This window comes from Centropristis striata, chromosome 21 (genome assembly GCF_030273125.1).
Source record: "Centropristis striata isolate RG_2023a ecotype Rhode Island chromosome 21, C.striata_1.0, whole genome shotgun sequence".
Taxonomy (NCBI): domain Eukaryota; kingdom Metazoa; phylum Chordata; class Actinopteri; order Perciformes; family Serranidae; genus Centropristis; species Centropristis striata.
The window spans coordinates 3,460,795-3,473,074 of NC_081537.1; the positions used below are offsets into that span (position 1 = coordinate 3,460,795).

The 12,280-nt window shown below is 37.2% G+C and overlaps 1 protein-coding gene across 2 annotated transcripts in view; it reads right to left on the bottom strand.

The window, feature by feature from the left end:
- The window catches only part of LOC131959047 (wings apart-like protein homolog), a 59,489-nt gene that overhangs the window by 21,572 nt on the left and 25,637 nt on the right, over nucleotides 1-12,280 (bottom strand). For both annotated transcript variants that reach the window (XM_059324141.1, XM_059324142.1), the window contains 5 exons: nucleotides 4,808-4,903; nucleotides 3,908-4,078; nucleotides 2,702-2,838; nucleotides 1,916-2,027; nucleotides 441-695 (listed from right to left, as the gene is read on the bottom strand). In XM_059324141.1, the coding sequence (XP_059180124.1) occupies nucleotides 441-695; nucleotides 1,916-2,027; nucleotides 2,702-2,838; nucleotides 3,908-4,078; nucleotides 4,808-4,903 (771 nt within the window). The remainder of the gene's footprint in view (nucleotides 1-440; nucleotides 696-1,915; nucleotides 2,028-2,701; nucleotides 2,839-3,907; nucleotides 4,079-4,807; nucleotides 4,904-12,280) is intronic.

Genomic DNA, 12,280 nt, shown 5'->3' on the forward strand with positions numbered 1-12,280 from the left:
CTGACTATCTGTATCGAGTTGAAAATTTTAATATTGTGACAATTTTCAAGCACTTTATCCAAAATCCAAGCACATTTCAAACCTTGAAAATACAACATTAAAACTTAAGCATTTTCGGGGATTTCAAGCCTGCCTACTGAACGCTGGTATTAAGTTTGTGGCTCCATAGACATCTTCCCTCTCTGACTGTAAGAGACTGTCACCAGAACCTGATATTTATTTTACACCACAGAACATCTTCAGCTCTGCTGTCGCTGCTAGAAATATCTTGCTCCATGTGGGAGGCAGTGAGTCATCCTGACTGAAGAATCTCATTAGTCAGAGCTTCAGTGGAGCTGCAGCCATCTCAGTGTGTTTCAAGGCTTTTACACACAACATTCCTGCAGGAAACACTGTAGAAATTAAAACCATCCTGTGAGATGAATATTCATTGTGGGTACCGTGATGTTCTGTAGGTCCAGGTGCTTGTTGTGCACAGTGTCGCACAGCTTCCTGATCTTCTCCTTCATCTTGGCGATCTCTCTGGCGCTGAACTGGGTGGTGGGGTCCGGCTCTGCTGGGGCTCCGCCCCCTTCTTGGTCGTGGTCCATCTCCAGCAGCCGGATCATCAGGTCCAGACAGGAGCGGTCCAGGTCCATGTTCAACCGGTCTCTGCTCAGGATGTACATCAGAGACGCCGTACACAGAGCCAGGTTCTGTACAGGGGAGAGGGAGGAGGAGCTAAATAAATACGCTTTAACCCTTTATTTAACCATATTTGGTAACTTCAGATATCAAAATGAGGTCCCCATGTCTCTCTGTTTGGTCGTAGAACCAATTACATCAACCATTACATCACAGACGGTGACCCCTTGACATCTAACCAATCAGTATAATAATAATAATATAATAATATTAACTTTATTGACCTTGGCGTCCAATGGAAAAATGAAAAATTCAGAAAAAAATCAGCAAGAAACAGTCGTGTTATTCTTCAGTGACTTGTACCAGGAGAACTTGACTATGACGGCATATTAGGGCCAAGTATGAATAAAAATAAAAATACAAACCGGGGGGGAGGGGAGGTAATATTTCAAGAAAAAAGTTGCAAATTTACTAGATTAAAGTGGCAAATCTACAAGAAAAAAAGTGGCAGATTTAAGAGATTGAAAGTGGCAAATCTGCGCGAAAAAAGTCTCAGATTTACGAGAAAAACGTGTGAAAAAAAGCAACTTTTTTCTCGCAGATTCACCACTTTAAATCTCATAAATCTGCGCATTTTTTTCTCGTAGATTTGCCACTTTCATCTAGTAAATTTGCAACTCGTTAAGAAGAGCCGCCGTTAGCGGCAGTTAGCTACAGTTAGCTACGGAACTAACTGTAGCTTACTGCGAACTAGCGGCTCGTTGAGAAGAGTAAGCAGGAGTCGCTGGATTTGTCTCCAGTCGCTTTCTTAAAAAATAGTCTCTAAGGGGGTCTGAAAAGTCGCTAAATTTAGCAACAAAGTCGCTAAGTTGGCAACACTGCTTTGCCGGCTTTTACAAATGGTGCGTGTTGTTTTCATGTAGAGTACTACGTCACATCCTGCTTAGCGTTCTATCCAATCAGCAACCAGGATTTTTTCAGGGGAGAAAAAAGACCCTGCTCTTCTACAGGGACGAAAAAAGTCCCGTCAAAAGTCTGCTCCGGACGGCTCGTATTCAAAATAGGGGCGTTTTGGCGAGTGAGACCCGCCTCATTCTGGGTATTGGGCTGTAGTGGAAACAGCCCTAATATGTTTTTTTTTTCTAGACACACACTCATGCTCACTTCAATTCTAGCAGAAAACAGCTACGTTTCCAGGCTGCCCTTTGCCTTCTAATCTGACTGCAGCTGTATATATATATATATATATATATATATATGTATGTATATAAACTGACTGAGTGGTTCTTACCGGGTGTTGTGGGGCGTCATTGAGTGTTTTGAAGACCTGCGCCACCTTCCCTCTGGCCCGGAGGTGCATCCTGAAGCTGGGCATCGCACAGCGTGTAGCCAGGCTGATCACACTGGAGGACACACACACACACACACACACACACACACACACACACACACACACACACACACACACACACCAAGGTTATTATAGTTAAACAAAACTAACCAAATAACGAAAGCTAGAATTGAAAAAACATTTTCTTTACCTGAAAAAAAAATAAAAACAAGTTTTGAAAAAAAAAATGATAACTAACAAACTGTATTTTGTGGTTACAAAACTAACTAAATTATAGTGAAAATGTCCTTCGTTTTCGTCTTTGTCAACTTTTTTCATCCGTAAACCTTTTTGGTTGATATGAAATCTATTACATCTATCTGGTTTTATGACTTAATAAACTTATTGGGGCTGAGATGGATCAGACAAAGGAAATAAAGGAAACATTTATTGTGACCTTATTGAATCTGGCACCCAACAAATACCCCATTACAAAACAACTAAAACAAATAAAAATTAAACTAAAACTAAGCATTTTCCAAAAAATAAAAACGAATTAAAATCAGCAAACTCACTCTAAAAACTCATTAAAACTAACTGAATTTGAAAACAAAAATTGACAACGAAATTAAAACTAAAACTAATGAAAAATCCAAAACTTGACAGACACACACAACATCAGCAAATGGTGGGAAGAATATCTTGATATTTATGTTATTTAACCCCGAGAGAAGACATTTATCTTACCTAAGGCAGCGTGTGTTGAGAGGTTGTCCCGTCTTCAGACCAGTCGCCAGATACTCAAAGTCATCAGTGAACTCCTGGTTCTCTCCAAACTCCACCACATCGTTGAAGTGCTTCACATGCTGGACCACTGTATACAGCTGGAAAACACCCAAAAAATGTTGTTGTTTTTAAAAAACACTTGTTTTCATATTCTTATTATTTTGATGGTAGTTAACCTGTTACTATTCTGAATAGGCTCCCCGTGTTCCCATGAGTCTTTACATACATGTGGGTCATTGGTAGACTAACATTGGTGCAAAGTGAGCCACTTTGTAGAGTAATGATTGATTACAATTAAAACGTTTAACACGAGAGAGTCCTTTAAATCAGGACTAAAAACACTCTTGTTTACTGCAGCGTACTCTTAACTTTAACACTTATCTGCTGTACTCTACTGCCCTTACTCGTTAACTACGCAATGTTTGACTTGTGCTTTTTATTATTTTATCTATTTTCTTATCCTGCTGTATCTTATTTGTATTTTTATTTCTATTTCCCTGTTTTAATTGACTGTTTGTACTGTTTTCGATTGTGTCTTGCTGTTTTAATGTGTATGTAAAGCACTTTGAATTACTTTGTGTTGAATTGTACAAATAAACTTGCCTTGCCTTGCCTTAACAACCAAAAGTTTGCTAATCTCGATATATTCAATTTAGTATTTTTTTTTTATTGAACGTGTGATTATCTATAGTCAGATTGCAAGAGAACTACAGTAAGAATTTCAAGCATTTTCAAGCACTTTATCCAAAATCCAAGCACTTTTTAAAAACCTTGAAAATACAACATTAAAACTCAAGCATTTTTAAGGATTTCAAGCATCCGTACGAACCCTGTTTATAGCGATTTTCTAGCCACTTTGCAACCACTCAAAGCTCTTTACACTACAGACTGTGCTCATTCACCCTTTCACACACACATTCATACTGGTGGCAGAGGCTACCCTAAACGGTGCCACCATTGGGAATTAATTCTCACACCGATGAACGCAGCAATTTGGGGTTCAGTATCTTGCTCAAAGATACTTCGACATGTAGGCTGCCATGGTCTGGGATCGAACCACCAACCTTCCGATCGTTGGGCAACCCGCTCTACCAACTGAGCCACAGCCGCCCCGACATCGATGTGGATTCACACAGTTTTTAGGATAAGTGAAACATGTCTGTGTACCTCTTTGTGCTCTTTGCGGCATTTGAGTGCAGTGACAGCGTCCTGGTACAGATCCGTGGGGAGGGTGACGCACTTTGTGACCTTCGGGGGAGGAGGAGGAGTCTTGAAAACTCCATCATCCTTCTGAGCATCAGAGGGCTCCTTACTGGATCCTCCCGCTGAGACCGGTGCCTGGTCACATGGAAGGTTAATGGAAAATGTGTTTAAAAAAAACCCATAAAATTCACACATTTTATGATATAAACAGGGCTGCATATGAATCCGTCTATCATTCGTTCTTTCCATTTTCAATTGACAATCAAGAATCAAATAATGAAAAGTTGACTGGTTATTTTGTTATTTTCCACAAAAATGGACAAAATGCATGTTTTTCATATTTCAATATTAGGCTAAGATCAAAAATACGAAATGGAAAATCGGGCACCAGGAATTAATTTAAAGTGTTACACAAACAGGCCAAAAAACAGATAAATATGGAAATAAGATTAATTGCATGATATTCACAGAACTGTTCACTGTGGATTTTTATTTTTTTTTTATTTTTAATAAAACGCCTTTGGATATAGACTACACAGTAAAGTATTACATTACAAACTTCCGGGTCACGTAAACCCGACTAATTAAATATCAAAATCAAATTCAGTCCCGGTGCCCGTTTTTCCATTTCGTATTTTTGATCTGAGCCTTATATTGAAATATGAAAAACAAGCATTTTTTTTTCATTTTTTTTGTCTTATAATAAAAAACAAATAACAAAATAACCAGTCAATTTTTCATTATTTGATTTTTGATTGCCAATTGAAAATGGAAAGAACGAATGATACACGGATTCATATGGAATCTTAATAATTTTTGGGTACTGATCAGAATTGTCCGTAACACAGAGCAGTGGAAACTTACAGGAGCTGCCTGTGACCGTGAGAAGAAGGCTGGAGGAGGCTCTTCTTCACTGTCCAACGTCCAGTGTCGGGCGTTGTACACAGCTTTGGTGGGAGACTGGAACAAAGACACGCATACAAAACATCACTGACACAGGAATCAATATAATAATGTCTTGTCTAATACAAATAAAAACAGTATTTTTCAACTGGCCATGAAAAAAACAAACAAAACAATAAACTCTCAGATTAGGGTTGTCAAAAGTATTGATACTAAAATGTTTTATCCGGATACGATAATCATTTTCCAAAGTATCGATACTTGGCCGTGTTATTATTAGCCGTTAGCCGCAGCTAGCAATTAAAGGCTGACGTCCCGTCAATGATTATAAACAAGGTAAATAAATAAATCAGGCATGTAGTATGCCCGTATTACGTTAATTGACACAGTGTCAGTATACATAAGCATTAAGAGTTAATAAGTTTACATAAATGTTGGTGACTGAAAAGTGTTATTTTCTCTCTTGGAGTCCCAGAATGAAGCAGAGAAAAGTCGACCTGCAACCAAACAGCAACACACACAGCCCAAAATATTGTTCTCATTGTTACTGTTTATTGTATTTATTTATTTTTTGCACTACCTCAGACCTGAAGCTTGTTATCATAGTTGCAGTTTCTTTTTGCACAACTGTTTTTTATTGTTTTTGGTAATTTTGTATATTTTTTTGGGTCATTTTGTGTTTTTTTTAATCATCTTGTGTCTTTTTTGGTGATTCTGTGTCTTTTTTGGATCATTTTGTGGTCAATTTGTGTCTTTTCTGGTCATTTTGTTTCCTTTTTTGTCATTTTGGTTTTTTTCTGTAATTTTGTGTCTTTTTTGGTCATTTTGTTTCTTTTTGGGGCCATTTTGTGTCTTTTTTGGTCATGTTTTGGTCAATTTGAGACCTTTTTTGCTTAATTTTATGTACATTTTTGGTCATTTTGTGTCTTTTTTTGATCATTTTTTGGTCTATTTGATTCTTTTATAGGTAATTTTGTGTCTTTTCTGACAAATCCCAAAGTATCAAGTTATTACTTTCCAAGGAGTCTCTGGTTTGAAGCTGACTGTTACACACTCAGGAGGTCAGAATGGACCTTTAAACTGATAGCAAAGGACAATAAAATATAAAAAAATATATAAATGCACAGACAGAGAGATGTTTTAGTTGTTGTCTGCTTCATTATTTGTCCAAAATTTGTCGTATCAACTGAGTTTGTCTGATCTGAACTGTGAGATTCTGTTCAGTGAGACAACATGATGTTAAATTGGGGGTCGAGACTCAAAAAGGTTGAGAACTACTGGCGTAGAGGACGAAGAGAAAAAGGACAAGACTGAAGGAGAAAGAGGTAAAAAAAAAAAAAAAAAACAGGATGAGTGGATGCATATTAAAGTGGTGAAAGTCAGCCAGCACTGATCAAACAGCAGGACACACACACACACACACAAACACACACTCCTGGCTCGTGTCCTCTCCTCTTTATATATTATTGCCAAACCTGTGGTTGGTGGTTACTGGGGCATTCATAATGAAAAACAAAAGAGGGAAGGGCACGACGGGGAGAAAGAAAGGACAGCGGAGAGGGAGAGAATTGGCCGAGGAGGCGAGTCGTGAGGGAGGTGCACCACAGGGTTAATAATCAGAGACAAAAGGGGAGTTTGGGGATGAGCTTTTCTGCGCTGGAACATCAACACAGCGAATTAAAAGCCTCCTACTGTAATCTGAATGACACAGGGGGACACCTAGCCCACCAGCCCCACCCACCTGCCGCTAAGCAGCATGGGAGAATGGGAGTGAAAGAGGAAGGTGGGCAAGAGCGGCCATGTTCCCGCTGTGGCGTGACAAAAACGACGTACTGTTTTTGGCTGTTTTATTTAACAGCAAACTGACTTCTTAGTGTTCAGTCAATGGCACAAAGCTTTCAAAATGACTCTTTTCTTTTCCCATCCCCATCAATTTTGCTTTATCATTTAAAATATCCTGAACCAAAGTTCACTTTTTTGTTGCATTTGATCCAGTTAATTGCAGTTTCACATTGCAATGATAAAAAAATTCAAACTAAAACTAATGAAAGAACCAAAACTATTAGAACCTTGACAGACACACAACATCAACAAATGGTGGAAAGAACATCTTGATATTTATGTTATTTAACCCCTCGAGAAGACATTTAACCCTTTGATGCACAACATATTTTAACCCCTTCTAATCCACAACATGGGTAAAAAATGACCCGCATTCATTCCCCATGTTATTTGTTGTGTGTTTCTGTTCTCTATCTTTTGATATCAACTTACTTTATGATTGAATATTCAAAGTATTCTTCCAGTATCTTGTTTTTAATCACAACAGATCATTATTTCCATTTTGCCTCTCATACTTTATGAAGAAAAAACGTTTTTGTATTATTACATAGCTGACTACTTGGCTAAGTACCTACTTAGCTAAATACTTAGCCAAATACTTAGCCATGAAGTTAGCTAATTGTTAGCTTAGCAAGCAACTTAGCCAAGAAGTTAGCTAAGTAGTTAGCTTAGCAAGCTACTTAGCTAAATACTTAGCCAAGAAGTTAGCTAAGTAGTTAGCTTAGCAAGCTACTTAGCTAAAAAAATGGACATGGATCATTTTTGACCCATGTTGTGCATTAGAAGAGTAGTGACACAAAAAGGGATTTTATTAAAATAATAATAAAGGAAAACATAAAATTAGTATGTATGATGATCAAAAACAAACTAATTGAGGAAAACTTGGAATACTGAATGATGAAATTAATTTACTGCAATGGGAGAATGGGAGTGAAAGAGGAAGGTGGGCAAGAGCGGCCATGTTCCCGCTGTGGCGTGACAAAAACGACGTACTGTTTTTGGCTGTTTTATTTAACAGCAAACTGACTTCTTAGTGTTCAGTCAATGGCACAAAGCTTTCAAAATGACTCTTTTCTTTTCCTATCCCCATCAATTTTGCTTTATCATTTAAAATATTCTGAACCAAAGTTCACTTTTTTGTTACATTTGATCCAGTTAATTGCAGTTTCACATTTCAATGATAAAAAACTATTTACGACTACCTGTTTTCGTCTTATTATTATAACAGATGGTGGACCACTCTCCCCTCCATTCTTATCCTCTTTGAAGTTTCTCACTTTTTGTCAGTGGTGGAATGTAACAAAGTACATTTACTCAAGTACTGTACTTAAGTACAATTTTGAGATACTTGTACTTTACTTGAGTATTTATATAATCAGTCTCTATATTAATGACCTACCCTCAGTTTGCAATGACACTAGTATACAGATGTACGCTGATGACACTGTGGTATATGCACACGGTAAAGATGCTGCCACTGTGGCAGAGACCCTAACGAAGACGATGGACAAAATCGCCAACTGGCTAGACTCCTCTCGCCTAGCACTAAACGTTGCAAAAACAGTAACAGTTTTCTTCTCAAAAGCCAGGCTACACCACCATCCGGTGGTTACAGTACGAGGGGAACACATTAAGGCAACAGAAGAAACTAAATACCTCGGCATTATCCTAGACTCCAACCTAAATTTCCGCAAACACATTAAGAAAATGACAAACAATATCAAATACAGCTTATACACCTTCAAACATATTAGGAACTCCCTATCACGGGAGGCAGCAATAACATTTTACCATGCCATGATCCTATCCCGCTTCCTATACTGTTTAACGAGTTGGTCACAAGCAAACATAACATCTATCAAACCCTTAAAATCAGTATACAAACAAGCAATAAAAATACTAGCAAAAAAGCCTAAATCATATCATATCTGTCCACTCCTAAAAGAGTATGAGCTGCTAGACATTAACCATCTAACAAAGCTATCAAACCTGACTCTCATATTTAAAATACTACACGGAGCTGCCCCACCTCCACTCAAACAGTTTATTCAGCCCGCCTCGGAACGTACAGAAAGAGCAACCAGAACAGCAACCCATGGAAACTGCACCATCCCTAAAAGAAAAACCACTTTCGCACAAAACTGCTTCTCATATATAGCTATAAAAGAATGGAATGAATTCCCCCAACACATCAAGTCTTCCACTAACATCAAAGAGTTCACTAAACAAACTACAATGTACCTACTATCTAAACAGACGTGCACTCACTGATAGCTAGGTTTTCATAATTAGGCTTTTAATTGCAAAAATGCACCTACGAGCACATGTGCGCCATGATTTTAACTTTAATTAGGAAAAGTTTTACCCTTGTAGATTTTATTAATGCTCTTAAAAGTTTCATCCAATATTTTAGGATGTTACCATACCCCCCTACCCCACCTCCCAATGAAGGACTACGGATGGAAAATAGCACCACTGCTAAATCTGATGTAACCATTTTGTTGTTGTTGTTCATGAAGTGACAATGATTTATGGTATTACATGCTGTCCTTTAAATAAACTCATTCATTCATTCATTCATTCCTATTCTTTGTAACTTTATACTTCTACTTCGCTACATTTTGAGGCAAATATTGTACTTTTTACTCCACTACATTTAGCTGACAGCTTTAGTTCCTTTTCGGGTTGATATTTTACATAAAAAACATGATAAATTTAAAGTGATTTGACATTTTTTTTAATTAAACCTCAAAACAGTATATTAAGTAGTTAAAATGAGCCCTCTCTTTACAAAATTAAACACTGCTTACATAAATGCATCAATACAAATACTCCAATGATATATATAGGATATATAAAAACAATATGAGTGGGTCCATTCTGCATAACGAGTACTTTTACTTTTGATACTTTAAGTACTTTTGATGCTGATACTTTTGTCCTTTTACTGCAGTAAGTTTTGAATGCAGGACTTTTACTTGTAGTGGAGTAATTTCACATTTTAGTATTAGTACTTTTACTCAAGTAAGAGATCTGATTACTTTTTCCACCACTGCTTTTTGTGATGTTTTTCCTCTCCGATATATTAATTATCGGAGCTTTACAACATGGCGATAGTCTAGACCAGATGTCGGCAACCTTTTCCATGAAAAGAGACATTTTTGTCCAAAAAACAGAAAGAAAAATCCCTCTGGAGCTGCATCTTTGAGCCTTATAATGAAAGTTATTTGCTAAATTCTCACTGCATCTCAAGCAAATCACTCATCGTGAACCACTGGTAGTGAATGTAAATTAATCTGTCTTTTCTATTGTAGCTATTTTGGGCAAAAATTTAGAGGATAGGGCAAAGATCCAGATGGTCATATAGGCTATGATGCACATTTAAGTCGACTAAAATATATATTTTTTCCTGTTTATAGGGTACATATTTTTACAATTGGAGAATGTAAGAATCACTACAACAATGTGGATTAAATTGCAGACAAATTCCATATGATTTTTTTTGGGTCAAAGCAACAGGGAGCCACTGCAGATGGCCTGAAGAGTCTATATCACTTCATCAATAATCAATTACACAGCCACCGTCTTTCCCAGTGATCTTCCCCCCTTTAACATAATTGTGTATGTCCCAGACTTCATTATCCAAACCCAATCGAATTTGGAAAGATTTTTGAATTCATTTTTCAAAATATCATTATTTACGTAGGACGTGTTGCAGCATTGCACTGTTTCCGATCGGACGCCTTTTAGTGGAGCTCCGCCCCCTTTAGGGGAGCTCCGCCCCATTGAGTGATAGGTCTACACCTGGTCAGTAACAAAATTCACTCTGGATTTCCACCCTGACTCATCTCATCTGGAAGTCTATTCAGCCTACCTATCTTTAGGAGTTTTAAAGTGGCTACAAGGTTCCATTTAACAAAAATATTCAAATAGTTTCCAGTGAATATGAATGTTTAATGTGTATGTGCTGGATGGTGTGGTACCTTATGAAAAGTAAGTGTTTTATGGAGTTGCAGACGTTGTAGTGGTCTGCATGTAATGTGCAAATTCTGTTATTAGCGATTAGCGTGCTAAGCGGAGATTTAGCTTTATTCACGTCTTATGTTACATTACTATATAATTCAGGGATGACATTCATGTTGCTTAGCGTAATGCCCATAATCATTTAATATGAGATACTTACATGCAATATAGTATATCAGCTAATTGGGTTCATGTTAGTGTACTTTTAGTGCAGCAAACTGCGTAACGTGCTAACTCACCATTAGCATGCTAACGAATACATACTTCCTATTTAGCCTACCTATCTTTAGGAGTTTTAAAGTGGCTACAAGGTTCGATTTTCCAATAATATTCTAATAGTTTCCAGTGAATATCAATGTTCAATGTGTATGTGCTGGATGGTGTGGTACCTTATGAACAGTAAGTGTTTTATGGAGTTGCAGACGTTGTTGTGGTCTGCATGTAATGTGCAAATTCTGTTATTAGCGATTAGCATGCTAAGCGAAGATTTAGCTTTATTCACTTCTGTTAATCTTTACATGTTTTCTTGTTAACCCTTAATAGGATACTCGTTGAAATACTTGCAAATTCCAAATTTCAACCCTAGACAATATTGAGGATATTACAGACTGCCAGAATGTGTAAAAAAAACAGACGTTGTAGTGGTCTGCATGTAATGTGCAAATTCTGTTATTAGCGATTAGCATGCTAAGCGGAGATTTAGCTTTATTCACTTCTTATGTTGCATTACTATGTAATTCAGGGATGACATTCATGTTGCTTAGCGTAATGCCCATAATCATTAGATATGAGATACATGCAATATAGTATATCAGCTAATTGGGTTCATGTAAATGCACTTTTAGTGCAGCATACTGCGTAATGTGCTATCTCACCATTAGCATGCTAACGAATACATACTTCCTACGGGCACTGCACTCGTTTCAAAGAAAGCAGTGTGTAGAAAAACATGTTTGTATTTCTCAAAGTAAGCTATAGGACTCGGGTAACATATGAGCAGTCTGATCAAACATGACAGTTGAACGCTGAACAGGAAGTTGATGGTATTTAATGATACAACAGTGGAGAAAAAAAAAGTCACACTGGAGCTCTGAAGAGGGTAAGTTTGATGAATGTCATCACTGTTCATCCCATAAAAACGTTGGCTAAATAAACCATCTCCTAAATATGGATGAGTCTATCAAAGTACTGTCATTATGATAAAATATAATATCTCCTGCCGTCCTCAGCGAAATTACCTAACAGCACTCTGGCTCCGCCGACGCTGCACACACACACACACACACACACACACACACACACACACACACATTCTTGTTCTTCTATCTTTGTGAGGACTCTCATTGGAATAGTGAATTCCCTATCAAGGTTATAATAGTTTTGAATTTTTCATTAGTTTTAGTTTTAATTTTGTTGTGAATTTTTGTTTTCAAATTCAGTTAGTTTTAATGAGTTTTTAGAGTGAGTTTGCTAGTTTTAGTTTCGTTTTTATTAGTTTTAGTGTTAGTTTTAGTTTTCTGTAATGGGGTATTTGTTTGGTGGGAGATTAAAATAAGTCACAGTAAATTT